This window comes from Cinclus cinclus, chromosome Z, assembly GCF_963662255.1.
Source record: "Cinclus cinclus chromosome Z, bCinCin1.1, whole genome shotgun sequence".
Taxonomy (NCBI): domain Eukaryota; kingdom Metazoa; phylum Chordata; class Aves; order Passeriformes; family Cinclidae; genus Cinclus; species Cinclus cinclus.
Genome location: NC_085084.1, coordinates 26,208,743 through 26,226,666, shown reverse-complemented (window position 1 = coordinate 26,226,666; position 17,924 = coordinate 26,208,743). Strand labels below are relative to the sequence as shown.

The window sequence follows — 17,924 nt, the reverse complement described above, 5'->3', positions numbered from 1 at the left end:
TATCGAAGTGTAAGTACCTGTAAATTTCTCTTCCAAACTCCTGTAGAAAATATTCCTGTAGTTGATAATTGCAGAATTTCCTCTTGTAGCTCTGGCAAAGCTTTCATTAAAGAGTATTCTGAAAATCTAAGCATAAGACTTTGAATAGAAAGGGCAGGTTTTTTGCCCTTGAAAGTCTGTTTCAGTTTTTCTTTTATACAGTACTTCTTGAAATCTTCCCTGTAAGTATACATACAGTTACATGCTCAAAGAATATTCGATATTTACCTGTACTTATTCTTTAGTGTATTTTGTCTGTATGTATGCTTGTATGTAAGCTTGGTCTCTGCTCTTCCTCAAAATACATTTGATCTTTGGTGTCTGAAAGACCATGCTCTGTCCTTATGGCCTTGCTATATACAGAAGTCAGGCAGTCACCCTCTGAGAGCTTTCTGCATAAATCCCTCTGAATAATGTGTTTTTCAGAAGAATATCGGTTTTTTGAGTGTAGTCTTTTTTTCAGCTGTTTCCCTATTGAAGTAGCTGCATGTGTTATATTTTCATTTTTGGCTTCTACACTCTAAATATTTAATTCATTTTTACTTTTGCAGACATCTATTTATTTCCATCTGGTGCACATAGTGTGGGATCAGTTGTTTTGTTTTGTTTTGTTTTTTTTAAAGTCATTATTTGCCTAGCCAAGATTCTAAATTCTGTGACTACATGGAAAAATAATTTTCTTAATCTCTTTATTTTGACTGTGGATATGCAAAATTTGTCCTAGTCTGTGGGAGCCATGAGTAGTAAGCCTCTGTCCTTGTTGACATTTCATGATGATTCCCAGGCCTACCCAGCATTCCAGAGAGCTGCACTGGCAACTGTAGCTCCTTCTGATGAAAATCATTCTCTTCTGCTTTCAAATGATATGCAAACTGATCCAAATGGCAGAGTAGGGGAGGCTTTCCTTGTGCAGTGTGTATCACTGACAGAGGTAGTTAAATGTTAAATTTGGTGCCCCAAATGTTAGCAAAAGACCTCAATCCAGATGCAATATCTATACATTCATCTGCTTGTCTATGGACCTTGTATCCATTAATCCTCATGAAATATTTGTGAGATATGTAATGAGACAACCTAATTTTAGCTAAGAAACTGTAAGACTCAAAGAAAAGTTGCTGAATTTCAGATTAGAAGTAATTTTTTAATGTCCAGTTTTTTAGATCTAAAACAGTTTAAAAAATACTATTTTAATATTTATTAAATACTTGAATTTATTGACACTACATTTATGCAAAAACTTCCAAAATACTCACTCTGACTTTCTATTTTCTTTTTATAGCCTTATATTTTTACAGATCCACCTACCATAAGAGTTGCTAATGGAAAGATTTTTTCAGAAGTTGTTTGTTTTTTTCACCATGTGACACATACCATGCGGTTGTATAAAGTCCAGGGTAAGAGTTGTGAAATTCTGTCTCTCTTGGCAGTTACTTTATGTCACTGTGGTCTTGGTTCCTACCTACCTTTTTAATGTTGAAATGCACTTTTGCACTAGAGCTCATGAGAGTGAAGTTGTATTGACTCCAGGGTACTATGATTCTCTGAGTATCATACTAGTCATTAAGCTGGTGTACTTAAGCTGAGCAGGTTCGTTGGAGATACCTCTCCAGACTTTACCGACTCATCTAAATGCTGTAACTAGCTGTACATTTTGAAAATAAAAAAACCCAAACCACAACACAAAAATACCTTGGAGATAATTTAAAAACATAGTTTCTTTCAAACTTTCACATTTTCTAATGGAAGAACAATATATACAAATGGCTTTAATGGAGAAGTCTTCTTTACTTCGCAACTTCAGTCTTTAATTATTTAAGACCTCCCTTTGTATGTCCTTTATCTGCTTGGGAGAGCTCAAGACAGAAATGTCATGAATGTCTGTTGAGAGACACCAGCACCAAACTTTTTGCTCTTGGGACATAGCACCATATTAGTTTTCCTTTGTTTTCTTCAGAAAGGCTTTCAGTTTCAGTTGTTTGTTTCTCTACTGCTCAGCTACTGTAAATTCGAGTAAGTTTGGAAACTCTCTACCCTTCCAAACTTGATTGAATTGGCCACTGAAAAATGTAAAAGAGGGAGGAAATGGTGCGATTTCATACAATTATTTTCATACTTGAGTTAACTTTCTTAAGTATGTTTTTCTGTAATTACAGAACATACATTTTCAGTTATTCATTATTTATATTTACTGGCATTATTCTGAAATAATGAACCACTGATTAATGTTCTCAGTTGAAGGAACTTAGATGCTTTTTTTACCAACTTTACTGTAGGAGTCAAAATTGTCTTTGTGTTTTTTAAGATCCTATTTATAATATTTAATTATTTTTCCTAAAGAACTTCTTAAAAAACAGAAAATAAGAAATTATAAATACTTTGAAAATCTTGCTTGCTCTTTTCCTTCTTTCTTTTAGGTTTCAAAAATGGTATTGACATAATCTGATTTTTTTGTATGTTTGTTTATTTTCGGGTTTTTGGTTTTAGTTCTAGTGTATTTCCATCTAGAACTAAAATTGATTCAGATGCTTCATTTTTTGTGACGTGTACACTGAAGTTCAAAGTTCCTGGAGTTTATACATATGCTGAAAGCTGATCAGAATTCACTTGTTAGTTGATACAGTAATTCTGGATTAAACATTAACTCACTCTCCTTAGGAACACAAGCCAAGAGTTTGCATATTAATTCCTTGCTGAAGATCCTAAGGAAACTGAATAAGTATTCAAGACTGTGGTTTCTTTGCTTTATGTGACAAATATTTAAAGTCATCTAAATGCAAAAAAAGATAACTTGAGGTCAAGACGTACCAGGTCGTCAAGAATGTGGAAAGAAAGTTTTGTTCCTTTGTGAGTTTTAGTAAATTAAAATTCTCAGCAAGGAGGGAACTTATACAGGAGGTTAGTTATTGTAGTTAAGGGGAGAGAAATAGCCTGAAAAGCCTTCTTTTACTTTTTTTTTTTTTTTTTTTGGTTAGGGTGAGATTGTTACTTTAATGTGGATTATTCTGTAGTACTCCTTTTTCTTTAATTTGCTCCTGAATGCCTGCTAGAAGTATTTTACTTCCCTTTCACTGTTCATAGAAAGTGAGTTGTCAGTGAAAATCACTTGCTTGCCAATTCCTAACACTTAAATTCATCCTTCCTTGTGAGTGTACTGTCTACTTTTTTCCTTTGGTTTTTCTGACAATTTTTTAATTCATCACAATGTTTAAATACTTATATAATTACATTTGTAATGTGTAAATAGGTAAGTCCTGTGCTATGCTTCTAGATTTGACAAGGAAAAATGAGGCAAAATTAATTTTATATATTGTCTTTTACTCTATTGCTTTTTGGTGTGTTTTAATTTAAATTTCTTTAAGTGTTCTTTTACGAAGTTTAAAATTTTTTAACTTCGTATCATTGTTTTGATGAGGCCTTTGTGCTTGGCTTTGTAAGGGGAGTTAATTATATAGCATTACTTCAGTTAAAATAAGATATTTTGAAGTCTTACTAGATATGTAAAATAACAAAGCATATGGAAAAAATCAATATGTGTATGTGTATAAATGCAATTTGATTTCAAATGAGGACTTGATCTCCTGTTGTAAACTACCTGCTTGTGAAGGGATAGCAGGACTGATTGTGTGGCTAATACAGCTGTTGGATAGTACTCCCAACTCCTACATCTTCTTCAGCAATTTTGGGAAAAAATAGCTTTTACCGCTTTTGGCTTTAAAATTCTGTTGATTTTGGGCAGAAAATACTCTGGGTTGACCACTGAGTGATTTTTTACTTCTGCTGCTATTTACATCTGGTTTTGATATTAGCATGACTTTGTTAATCTTTTAATCAGAAGCCTGGCATATTTTATTTTCTTTATAGTTGTATATTTGTATTATCTCAAATTATGCAGTAACAAAATGATGACAGTCTATACTAAGATACTCTGTTCTTCTTCAAGGTACTCATACTTTTAAACATTAAATATTTCGGAAAAAAATACTTGAAATATTTGGAAAATCTATTACTGGGAGCATTAAAAGTAGAGTGTATAAATCCACATTTTCCAGACTGGGTGTGAGAAAATAGAAGTAATTAGCTGAACAAAATGTTTTTAATTTAGCACTGAAGTTTAATAGCCAGTGGTAAATGTTAAATAGCCACTGGTAAATGTTAACATTTTAACAGTTGTTGTATTTCTGCAGGTGGCATTCAGATTTTAAAGCAGATGAGGAAACAAATACATATCTCTGTTCGGTTTGGTGCAATTCTTTTTCAATCATTAGTCCCACTAGACTGCTGAAAGGGCAGGAGTGGTGATGCTGAATGATGGTATGATTCCACTTCAGACTGTGACTTGAACTGTTTGAAAATGTCAGGTTATTGTTAAAGATATTTAATTTTCAGTACAAGGCACTGTAGGAAAAAAAATCTTCACTTAACAACTTGTCTGAATTTTCAGATACCTAATCCTTCTTCTAATAAATATGAATCTTTTCCTTGACAACAAAGTTTTGTGTTGTGCTTATGGTTGTTTCAGTTCAAATTTCTTAATTCACTAACCTTAAGGAAGATTCTCACTCCTTTGATTAAAGGACTTGCTCACAGTTTCCTGCTGAGTTGAACAGTTCTATCAAGAAGCTGGTAACTTCATTCTTGTCTGGGAGTGATGACATCTACTTAAGAGTGAAGGGGAGAAGTGACTGACCAGCTCTTGTTCTAGCATATTTATTTAAGGACAGCACTTAACAGTTGTGTGCTGTTTCCTATTGATTTACTTGAACCCACTTTGGTTCTTACCATGTATTACTCCTGTTCCCCTTCAGTGCTCTCTTTCAGATTGTCTGTTCAATTTGTATCAAATTAGAAATACTGCTCTATCATCCGTTACATATCTGAAATCTCTTCCTGATTATCTGATTAGATATAACAGAAAACAAAAACTAAATCACTGTGTCCTGGGAGCACAGTCATTCTCATACATGTGTCAATCACTTTTAGAGGTTTTAAATGCATCTTTTTCATGTAGGTTTGGAAGGTCAGTCTCTTGAAGTTTCCAATATTGTGGACATTAGAGGAGAATACAATCGTGAACTTGCAATGAGAATTTCATCTGACATAAACAGTCAAAATAGATTCTATACTGATCTTAATGGATATCAGGTAATTACTGTCTTTTGATTGATAAATTTTAGGGTGTCAGGTTTTAACTGTCTAAATGTAAAGAACTTGTATTAAACAAACTCTCATGTTAAACTTCTCTAATAATTTAAAAGGAGAAATGCTTTTTAAAAATGTACCTGTTATAAAATTTGATGTAGACAAGACTAAGAAGTAACTGTATGCTTTTGAAGAGTTTGTTGAATATTCCTTTATATTCTTTTTAAGAGAAGAATTATAATACAGCAAGTTATGACAAGTCACCATGTAGCTGCTTGTATATGTGCATGCCTCGTTTCCCACTGCTTTGTTTCTTTAGTTAAAACCCATTGGGTAACACTGGGTTGGAAATAAATGATGTATTTTTGGATGTATTATGCTTTTGATACATCTAAGGAAAGGGCTATTGTCTTAACTTGAGCCATGCGTGCAGCACACACGAAAGAGAGAAAAATTATTTTACTTACCTTCCTTTCTTGCTAAGAATAGTTTTGCAAATATAGGGAGACCATGACTCCTGAGTACAAGACTACTGGTATTTCAGTTAGTGGTACTACTGCATTTTGCTGGAGACAGTGGATATTTAAACATGAAAATAATTTTAATGCTACTACTCATTTGTCATGTACCACTCAAGAATTTCAACAGCACTTTATAAAGTACCCATTATAAACCAAAAAATTCTTTTTTGCTACCTTAAATCTATTCACTGCTTGCTCTCTAGAGGAGAAGCATTTTTCTCTCATTTTATAACTGTGATTATTCCTTTTTGTAGGTTCTCTTTTTGTATGTTCCCTTGATGAATCTTTCACATTTCTTTTTCATATTCTTTGATCTGAAAGTACATTGAAGTTACCATTTCCAGAGTGGTAATTTTAGCCACCAATCTCCAAAAACTTAAATAATACAGTTGAGTGAATGCTTTCATGGTGGTTGTTCCTCCAAAGCACATGGATAAGTGTCTGAAAATGTCTTTGAAATTTAATTGCATAAAAAGAATGTATGTTTTTGAAGTTTGTGTTCATATTGCAGATCCAGCCTAGAGTGACACTGAGTAAGCTGCCTCTTCAAGCAAATATCTATCCTATGACTACCATGGCTTACATCCAAGATGCTGGTGCTCGTTTGACACTCCATTCAGCTCAGTCTCTGGGTGTTGCAAGCTTAAAAAATGGTAAATATAAGATGATAGATATGATAAAGGAACCTCCTTCATGATATTCTGAAATAGTTCATTTAGAGATTACTATACTTACTTAGTAGCATTTGAAGAGAGGAAATAAGTTTCTCCAATTCTGACAAATTTTAGAATATGTCTGTAACAGAGGAGGAAGAGGTTGGTCCCACATGAGATCCTGTCATCTTCAGTCAAAGTTCTCTCTCAAACTGGAGGCAGAGGAAGAAGACTGTGAAAAAGAAGGAGTAATTAATTGTCAGAACCAGGTATTTTTCACCCAAGAAGCCTGGTGGAACTCAGGAATGAAATAGCTAACTAAAGGGTTTATTCTTTTTTGTACTGCCCTGGAAGGAGAGGACTTAAAAGAGATGCTGATCATGTTTGTTGTTCTGTTTGTTTTAAGTGTAGACAACATTAATCTTCAGGTATAGACAGCATATCCTAACTTCCCTGTCAAGGAAAAACAAGAGCAGCTTTTCTGAATATTAGTGTTAGTGAAATAAAGGATAAATATGACCCTGGGTAAGAATGAACATATTTCTGAAGCAAAATGACACCTCACAAATTTAATGGAGTACTTTGACAGAGCTGATGAACATGTTGACAAGAACAATCAATTCATATTAAGAATTCAAAAGGAGACACAACCTTGCTCCTTGGAGCAGAAAAGGGTATGATGGATGGCCTGGAGGACTGGCAAAGAGGGGCACTTATTCAGTCTATTGGTATGGAGGAGGTATTCAAATAAAGCTAGAGGTAGTGGGCAAAATAATGTATAGTATTCATAACTTTAGATGTGTGATTCCTTGCTGTAATATATATTGCCAGTTTAAATTTCTATGATTTTGAACAATAGTTGAATGAATACCCTGAAGAGAAAGAAAAATGCAACAAAATGTACTTCCCAGTTTCTTTAAAGAAAGGTGTCGTAAATACTCTGTTCTGACAAAAGGTGGATACCATGCTGTATTGGTGGCAGTATTAGCAAACCTAACTCACTTTAGGGCAAGTAGTTAACACTGAGCTATGCAGTGATGCTTTAGTAAAACCACAATGGAAAATACCAGTCTTTTGGTCCAAGTCTACCAGATACAAAACCCAAATTGCATTTTTTCATGCCTCCCCTTTCTGAAAACCCAAATCCTATTAGCCTGATCCTGTGAATGACCCTGACACCACCGATGTTGTTATGCACTCTTTAAATGGGTGTTGAAGACTAAATTAGTCTGCAGTGGATCTGTTACCTGATAATAGTGTCTGTATTTGTCCTTTAACAATGTTAGTCTCTGCATCACAAAATAATGCACCATCTAAATCCATAGACACTCCCACTCTCTCCTATCAAATTAGGGAAGTTAAGGCTAGCACCATTCAACATTTTGTAGTTAAGCATCAGGAAGATGACCTTCTCTGAGCACTTGTTTCAAATCTGTCAGAGGACATTATAGGCTTTCCACCTACTGCAGTTAAATGAATGAGCAATAGATATATCCCATGCCTGACATGACATTGATTTTTTGGCTGTTTCACTCTTTGACAAACTGTATTATGTCATTCAAGATACCCCAACATCAAATATTTACTCTGTGCCCACTAAGAAAAAAAAGGAGAATGAATTAATCTGATTTGTTATCATTAAGTAATATTCCATTAAATTACTAAATTGGCTACGTTGTCCTGAAGGCATGTTGGTTTCCTCAAAAAAGAACATAAATGAAGCTGAAGGTTCAGTGGTTGCTGAATATCATATGCTTCATGACATTTTTTCTGAAGGCCTTTCAGGAGCTCAGAGGGAGCATGGAAGAAAATTCAAAAATCTTACAGATTAGGCAAGCAAAACTCAGTAGCTGCGTGCCTGTGTCTGAGACACAAGCACACAGACACAAGGTGTGTCGCAAGGCATAACCCACCATCTGAAAGTTACACAAATAGCACTTTAGTTAAAAATAGCAGGTTTTTTCTTACTCATTGTCAGCTGATTTGTGTCTGGATAAACAAAATCTGTTTGTACTTGTGGGAAGGGAAGAACAAGTATTTGAGAAAATTCAGTAAGTGTCTGTAGAACACTGAAGTATAAAAAAGACTGCCTTAGTAAGCAGCCTTTTCTAGAAGCTTAAATTGTGAGACTTCTTATTCAGGATACAAGCACTTCAGTCTTCCAGTTTTATTTAGGAAACAAGTACACTTGTTTGAAGATTCAGTGTTCAAAAAAAAAAATTAACAGCCTTAATTACGTGCCTCAATCTGGTTTCCTTCTAGAGATAGACACTTGAAAAAAATGTGAACTTTATTGTCCAGGCTACATATAATTTAACGTCATGCTTAAAGAGCTATTTTGAGTGGCTGTGCTGGAGTTCAATATAAACTCAGAATTTCATGCTAAGTGCTTATCCTGTGCAGATTTCTTTCCTACTCCCATAAATGAAGTTATCCATAGAAGAAGTGATCATGAGCATTTAGGTTGATACCTATTTTTTTTCTTTTTACTTCAAATGTAAAACAGATGAATGGAGCATAAGGTGAAGATATTTTCTCTACAGAAGGTCTCTCATTACAGCTGCAGCTACTTGGGAGTGATTCTTATCTTGCATGTTTGCCAAGTATCCTTTTTGCAAATAGTAGTTAATAGTAATAATTTTTCATATTAAACTATTTTATAAAATATGGAAGTAAAAATTGCTGGACATTCTGCAGAAAGACTTGTGAAAATTGTTTCAAAGGTTATACACACAGCCACAGTCCAGTGGTATTAACTATTTTCATAATCAGTCCTAATAGTATTGATCAGCCCTGACTCTTCCAAACTCAAGAGTAATGTTATGTTTCTTAAAAAAAAAAAGTTAAGTTTTAGGGCAGGTTATTTACGTTTAATAGAACCCTTATGTATTCTTGGTACTAGTATAATCCTCATGTTGCTCTTTCAGGTCAGCTTGAAGTGATCATGGATCGTCGGCTTATGCAGGATGACAACCGTGGCCTTGGACAAGGTGTTCAAGATAACAAGATTACAGCTAATGTCTTCCGACTGCTGTTGGAAAGAAGACATGGAATAGATGTGGTAGGATTCATTTTCCAATTTTTTTATGCCAATTAAGATGTAAATATTAATTTCTGTTGCTGCAGCAAAGAACTCATTAAAGAAATTATTCCATGAGCTGTAGAACTAAGGAAATGTAGCTTCCAAAGGAGTTCTGTCATCTTGCTTGCGTATTCTGCTTGTAAAGACTTCATCTCTCACTATTCCTCACATAAATCCTGCAGTAGCTACTACCTCACTAACACTTCAACATATGACAGGGCTACTATTGTGGAAGTCTTTTTTTCCTTTTTAAATTAATTTTTACTGAACAAGCTTTTAAAAGCTGCTAAAAGTAGTGTGAGTTCTGCTTCTTAACAGTGTTAACTGCGTCTAAACAAAGGTTGACAAATTATTTCAGTTGAATGGGTAGAAAAAGAAGACCTCTTATAATTTTAGGAAGTAAGATTCAGGTGGAAATATTTAGATGCCAGACATAAAAAACCTTTTCAACTTATTATGATTCTAGGAAAGTTAAGACCATTTTGTTGTAAGTGTTTTTGTTTTTTTTCATTTGTACATATCTCAGTTTGCCCTTTTGTATCTTAGTCTTTTGTACAGCTTCAATTTTCTTTCCATTCTCTGTATTTTATCTTTGTTTTTTTTTTGTTTGTTTCTTTTTTTGTTTTGGTTTGGTTTTTGGTTTTTGGGTTTTTTTAATAATTTTAAAGATGGACAAAATCATAAGTACATCTTTGTACTGAGGCAGTAGAATCATGATGACAGTGCTGAGTATAATTTAAAGCCATTGCACAGCTAAAGATGAGAGGTTGTATACCAGGCTCCTAATGAATATGTAGATAAATTTGAATTAATTCTGATTTATAATGGAAATCATTAACCACTGTGAGAGGATGATAATATCAAGCTTAAAGCTAATTTTCACCATTTAATGATTGACAGTGGAGTGTTTTTTCGGGTCGTACATGTCATTACGAGTTTCTGGTTCCTCATCATGTATAATGCAGGCTGCATATTAACAGCATTTATCAGTGTGATATGCAGCTACCAAAGCTAACTTGAGGTCAGCAGCAGTCTGACTGTGACAACAAGCATTGCACAGGTTAATACATCCTCACAAGAGGAAGCCCACAGAGAGATCTATACTGCCACCCAAAAAATTTCTTAGCACCTGGGGTAATTTGTGTTGTATTAAATTAGAATTAGAATTTTTTCTGTTAAGAAAGAATTATTGGACGTGGAAATCTATGTTTGCCTTAGAAAATAATTTGAAACAACAGAAGCAGATCAAATCAGTTAGTGCCATAGTGCTTGCAGGGATGTTGTCCTGGTGCTTCCTATAGAACTATAAAATAGCTCACTATAAGGTACTTCCGGAACTTTTCCAGTCCATTCCCTGTTCAATGCAGTCTATTTTTGTGTCAGAACAGACACAAAAGGTTAGTCATCCATGCAGACCATAATCAAGATGTGATGAGTAAGTTCGTGTTTGATGCCATACCTCCATGGGAACTCCTTGGTTACTTTCTTCTGAAAGGAAACTAGTCCACACACAATCAGATTTCTCTGCAAAGTAACACAGTGTCCCCTTAAGTGGGTTTGGCTGCAAGTTCAATTTCAGATCAGCTGCTGCTTCAGCCAAAACACTCCATCGGAAAACGTTTTGAAGTTACCTCAGTTGGAGTAAAGGCAGCCTAAACAGCTCCTGGATTTTCTAGTTAGTGTAATATTTATGTATGTCTTCGCATGTGTTTGCCAGCTTGTTTGTGGTTCAAGTCAGGTATCATCTCAGCAGAACAGTGTAATTCCCTTTATTTGTTAAAATCATTTTTCCTACAGATTTGAAAGATTCTATGCAAGTTATTGAGAATCTTTTAAATCAGAAGGGGCAATAAAACATTTCTGAGGTGGTTTGGAAACCTGTGTTCTAGCATCTATCTTCCTTTCCCTATAAGTCTTCATGCTGAGCTTCTAATGGTTTTAAATGGCTGCAGAGGGCTTTGATGGCAATTGGTTCTTATACACTCTTGAAGGGACTTCAAAGAAAGTGGAATCAGGACTGTGGAGAAGTAGGCAGTCCTAGAGGTGCTGTTGTCCCAGCTGATCCAATGTACACAAACCCCAGGAGCCAAACAAGATGTTTTAAGGAAACATTCTCTTTCTGGTGTTGAGTCTGGGATTCCCCTTTCATATATTTAGAATGTTCTAGAGTTTTGTTTTTCAAAATGTACCTGAACATTCATATCATTTTCTGATTCGTGTTACTGTTTCAGTGTTAAATTAAGAGTTCTCTTTCTGTTTCACTAGCTGTGCAATTGTACCTTTTTTTTTTTTAGCCCAGTTACTTAGAAGGTAGTTGTTATAATAGCTTAAAAATAACGATGTCAGAAAAAATGATGATGAAATTTTATGCAGTTTCTGTATGTAATCAGCTACAGTGTGACTCATACACTGACCCTGATTTTGTTTTCGAGCCCTATTTTATTATTGACTTCAGGAGCCACTGGAGGAGAAAGTTTTGACCATTTGACATCTTTGCCATTACAAGCTTTTCCTAATGTGCGTTCCAAAACATTTAATTCTATCTTTTTTTCTAAAACAATTCTGAAGAACAGGATACTTTCTGCTCTTTGTGAAACTTCCCATAAAAGGAGACTATGTGAAGTGTAACCCGTGCAGTTCTTTAATTCAAAAAATTGTGCAACACTGTGAAGTTACTGTGAAGAGTTTTTGTTATCACAGTACCTACCAAGAGTTTATTTTAATTTATATCTCTAAAATGCTTTTATCCTTTCCCAACCCCACCCTGAACAGTAAATTTTAATGTCTGGGTCAAACCACATGAATATCACATGTCCAGTGGGTGGATACAGCGAAATTCTTAATAATTCTTGGTATACTCAGTCTGTATTCTATTAGGTATTCTAATCCTAACACTACCTGGGTTTTGGCTCTTAAATTCTAACTCATCTCATAATTTATAAATACTCATTCAGACATTGTCTCTACAAAAGACTTCAGGTTGATTTTTTTTGCTGAAGATTTTTTTGTTTTGTATTTGTGTGGAGGGAAGATGTGTTTGTGTTCATATTCTCTTTTTGTTTGTTGTTGGGGTTTTATTCCCCCTAAGATGGACACTAAAGGTTTATTCACAATAACAGTATTGTTTGTCAAGTGAGTTGTGTTTGTCGTAAGAGCTGGGCAAATCTCATTTCACTTTACATTATACTCACTTTATTTACTGATAGCTGTGTTCCTTAGGCTTCAGATATTTTTACTATATTTTTAATATAATTTCTGCATACATCTTTTTCTTCTACTAGATGTAACTAATCTGTCTTATATGTTCGTTTTCTTCTTTCAATAATTTTTTGGCTTGAATATCTCCTTGAATCATCTTCTAAGATTGTCTTCTCTTTCTTCAGATTTATAACCAAGAACTAAATTCATGTCATTTTTAAATTGAAGGGATTAATATTTAGCTGAGAAGGAAACTGATTACAGTTTATTGATACTTGTCAAAACAGTAAATGTTTCTGTCTTTTTGAAAATACAGACTATATTTATTATAAGTTTTGGAATAATAAGCATTAATACTCTTTTATTTTCTGAATCCCAGATTTCTGATTACTGTTTTCTACCATCATTGAGAACAGGATAAGCTCTTGCCAATCTTCTGGGAAAATCTAGCATCGGGTCCCTTCCACAAGTCTAGCATGGGATATTTATTTAAGCATTAAGTTTCTCCTCCTGTGCCATTATTAAATAATATAAACACTAAGAAGAATTAGAAGAGCAGAAATAAAACTTGCAGGAAAGGCTATAAGTAACGTACAAAATACTTTTACTGCCAAGCAAACACGTCATGCTATCTGTTTTTCTGATCACTTTCATCCAGCTCTATTGATAGTTGTGTATTTATCAGCCTTAATAATTGTGGTGATGTGCTTATGATCATGGTGACTAGATACTTTCTTTCCCATCTGCACTCTTCCATAGACCAGTGAGCAGATGTTTTCTAAGTGATCTCTTTACAGAACATGATTTCTCTTATGGCACCTGATTGAATGTTGACTGCACTAATTGCAGTCACCAAAGGAACAGTCATAGGTGGAGCAGTGGAGCATTAGCTACTCCTGACACCATGAAAGGGAGAAAATTAGATTGTTCCTGGTATGAAACCCAACAAGTTGGATCAGCAGAAATTGCCTTAGACTAATAAAAATCTGGATTTTATTTTTTAATTTTTTTTTAAACAAGAGCCTAGCTATGTTTGGAAGAACTGACACAGTAGGGGAAAGAGAAGGGTTAAGGAGTAACAACTGGGGAAAATAGGGGTAAAAAGGGCTTAAAGGACTCTGATGAAGTCCAGTGCTTGATCACCAGAGCCCATTCTGGATTATTATATCTGATTTCTTCATAAGTACCCAACCTTTTCTGAATCTGTGTGAGCCATTAGCCAGCTTTAGGTAAGACTAGGAAACAAGCAGAATAAGAGGTGTGTGTGATGTGTGTGACAGCTATTGGAGAGAGATACACTATTGGACTGATGGACCAGTACAACTGGCTTTCAGTTGCTGGCAAGACCTGTATTTTCTGTGTGTGCCTGTAAACAGCAAACTGCAAGCTGATTGGTTGCAGTCCAGCTCCTGGAAGAAGGTGAAGTCTCACCTGGTAAATCATTAGGAAGCTAAGGTCCAGACCTGGATATCAGAAGGGCTTAAATTCCACTCTGAGGTGTCACTGGTTGCTGAGGGTTCTTGTGAATCAAGAACATCAAGGTCTTGAACTCCAGACCTGGTCAGCTGGGGCACAGTCATGTTTGGATTGTCTGTTTGACTTCTGTTACCCAAGTGCTCTGCTTTTGTATGTTCTGTCTCTGCTCACATGTATGAATGGCCATGTGTTTCCATACATGCCTAATGATTAATGTTCTGCCTTTCTCCTGCATGGGCTTGAAGGAGTAGAACCACAGCAGGTTCCTATCTATCAGCCTGGAATGAGAGGAGTCACCTCTTTTGGAGACTACCAAATTTGGCTCTAGCAGACTGGGAAAAATTCCTCCTGTGGATGCATATTTCCTTGGATTTGGTTACCTGCAACAGTCCTAGCTTTGCCATCTGCAGTTTCAGTGCCAACTAAGGATCAGTACAGAAAATATAAGGTGATTTTAGAATCACTGAGCCAGCCTCCAGTCCTGTGGAAATTTTATGGTGCCTCAGGATTTTAATTTCTCCTATAATCAGCCTTCGGGAACCCTTTTCAGCTGTGGCAGACATGCATTTCCAATGCATTTCCATTAACAATGACCAAGTGAGTTGATAGAAAATTTTCCATTCCCTGAGGTAAAGAGATGAAATCAGATTTACCCTGCTCTCATGAATTGCCTTTTGCTGGACACTTCAACAGCTATCAAAACAACCTAAACACTCCAGACCATGGCTCTCAGTTAAAGGACTTGAAACCTATTAAAAAAAACAAAACAAAACAAAACAAAAAAACCAAAACAAAAAAAAAAAAAAAACAAAAAAAAAAACCCAAACAAACAAAAAACCCCCCACACTTTGATGTGCAAAAATGTAGCATAATTGATAGATATTTAAGTTTTTTTAAGTGTAGACAAAAATGTATATACAAACAATTCTAATCCTTATATTTATCAGTATTTTTGCCCCTCAGCATTTGAGGAAACCCAAATGCTCTGGTATAGCAGAAAACAATCTGGCATCAGTATCCTTGTATACACTCTTTTTAAAATTCCAGAACATCTGCCTGTTCAGTACTCACATTTGTGACTGTTATTTCTGGTTGCAACTTACCCAGGCTTTTCTAAAAGTCCAGTTGGCCTAAGCTTGCATTTTTTACAGAGATTACCTAAGAATTGGTCTGCTGAAGATTTTTGTGCAGCTTTGAGGTCTTAGATGTTCTGAATCCCACTACACGAGATCTTTCTGTCACCTTATTTGATTTCCACACAAAATTCCCTCTGCAAAAACCAGCCATTTTCAAAGCTGCTTAAAGTCTTGGTCACTGTTTTCTTTGACATGCATACATTAAGATTGCACTCTTGGACACTGAAAAGGAATTATTCAGCTCAGAATTAATCCCATTTATATCAGTCATTAATTGCTAGTTGTTGTATTAGGGGTGTAAGACCCATTTATCATTCTTCTTTCCTTCTGAAAATCCCTAGGAGTTGTTACAGGCATGCAAAAATCTAGTTCCAGGTATTAACCTCAGAGGAAAGGGAATGAATCATCCATCTCTGAAGGACTTTCAGAACTTGTCAGACTTTGATTATTCTTTTTGTATTACAGTGTGCAACTCTGAATAAATTTAAAGCAAGAACATCTGATTTTCACTTGGTGAGATAGCAGCCAGGTAGTCTTGCATGCAAAGCCTGTAACTTTAGTTGAAGCCATTTACTACTTGATGTCAGTTTAATGAACTAGACTAGTATCAGTCTGAAACAAAACCTGAATTTCTCTTCTAAGTTGTGAGCCTTAGGGCAATGTGTGTATAAAAAATTGTGCAATTTTCACTCTTCTCCTGCTTAGAGACTCTGCCTTCTACAAGTGGGGAGCCAATGTAGTTACCAGTTCAAGCTGTTTGTATTTGGTGAAAAATGTATGTCATCTTAAATCTTAGATATCTGCACTTACCTGTCACTTATTTTTGTTACGTGTTGTAAACCTGTTATTCACATCATGAGTGATGTTGTCTGCTGTCTCACCTGTGAGCAGCCCAAAACAGTATTACAGAATCAGTTTCTCATATAGAAACAGCCTCAAATAAAACATATTGATGGATTGTCAGTTTTTGAATTATACAGAAAGAAACAACTTTTTTCCCCATATTTGTCTTTAGAATCCTTTGACTCACGTTCTCAATTGCTGTCAGTTCTAGTTTATGGTTAAGATATTTGAAAATACTGTCTCCATATGCTTTGGTAATAAAGATACTCTGAAAAGTGTTTTTGCTCCACAGTTTAGATTTTTCAGTCCAGAAGCATTCTCCTTTGAAGAGTGCTGCCTGTTGGTTTTCTGAATCTGTCAGAGAGGAATTTGATAAAAGTTGTTTCCTGACAAACATGAAAGAGAATGAGAAACTTTTTCTTTCCAGCAATAATCCAAGTGGTTTGGTATCAATCTATTTTAGTTTGCATCCCTTGATTTAGCAGGCCCAGAATTCTGCCTGTTTCCAGATTTTATTTGATTGTTCTTACACACCGAGTCAGCATCCACATTTCAGCATGTTAGATTAGGTAGTGTGGATGCCAGTGCGGATTTGCTGTTATAATTAAGGTTTTTCTGGTGACTTTGTCGTTGCAGAGAAGAGTCTAGAGGAGGAGCAAATAGTCAAGATAATGTGATTTGATGAACTGTCTGCCTCAGTTTCCTTTCCTTAGTGTTATATGGGAAATTTTAGATTATTGTTTGTATTGAAAAGTTCATTGGCTCCCCATTAGCTAAATGGGTGTCCAGTTATCAACTCCTTCAGCTTTACTTTCTTCTCTACAGAGCTTTCTGATGCTTTCTTCTGTTCAATTACTAAATAATTTCTGAGGAGTCTAATTAGCATTATTCCCCTCTAATTAAGGACCTTACTTACTTAATTTAAACTCTTACCAGAAAACCCTTTGAGTCTTGGAGGTAGAGTTTTTTTACACCAGGTTTTTACACTGGCAGTGGGCAGTCCAGGAAGTAGAGCGGCAGTGGTAGTTGCTTTGGTAGGGGACCATGGAGCAGCAAGGCACCACAGCCACCAGCTGGGTCGCTGAAAAGGTGATGCAGAAAAGCAGGACCACAGGGAATAAAAGGCAAGGAGGAGGGGAGGAGGGTCAAGCTGACCCTCCAAGCAAGCGCCTGATCCCTCCAAGAAACTCAAAGCAAAAGGTGTCACAGTTAGCTACTTTTATGTGGTAAATAGAAGCCCAGTTTCCCAGGCATTTTTTCCTAGGCTTACATGCATTTACCCCACCGACAAGTGGGGGTGAAGCTGTCTCTGCCCTGATCAGCTGTAAGGCAAAGCCTCTCCTGAGACAGGGCTGCCAGCATGAGTACAGCCCCTATAGCAATCTTCACCTTGTGTATAACAGATGTTGAGGCACAAATAAAAGTCAGACTGGTCCCCCTCATCCATCCCTGGAAGTGTTCAAGGCCAGGTTGGATGAGACCCTGGGTAACCTGATGTGGCAAGTGGCATCCCTGCCACTTGGAACAAGCTGAACTTTAAGTTCCTTTCCAAGCCAAGCCTTTCAATTATTTCTGTCATTATCAATAAAATAGCTCATTATTGATATAAAACCATTTTTATAGATTAAGCTATTCTTAAAACTTGTTGCAGATTGTGATATAATATTTTATTGCATTATGATTTATGTCTCCTCAAAACTGAAAATTTAGAATTATTCACCTTACATTTGATGACAAGAGAAGATCCTAAATGAGGATCCATTTATGTCTATTGAACAGTGATTTAGGGGGTTGTGTTTCAACACAGTTTCCAATTGGATAATTGTATATGGATATA

At 35.6% G+C, this 17,924-nt stretch overlaps 1 protein-coding gene across 1 annotated transcript in view; it reads left to right on the top strand.

The window, feature by feature from the left end:
- Positions 1-17,924, top strand: part of MAN2A1 (mannosidase alpha class 2A member 1) — a 115,075-nt gene that overhangs the window by 86,153 nt on the left and 10,998 nt on the right. Inside the window, exons 16-19 of the mRNA XM_062512840.1 lie at positions 1,319-1,433; positions 5,048-5,181; positions 6,211-6,352; positions 9,280-9,413. Of these exons, the coding sequence (XP_062368824.1) occupies positions 1,319-1,433; positions 5,048-5,181; positions 6,211-6,352; positions 9,280-9,413 (525 nt within the window). The remainder of the gene's footprint in view (positions 1-1,318; positions 1,434-5,047; positions 5,182-6,210; positions 6,353-9,279; positions 9,414-17,924) is intronic.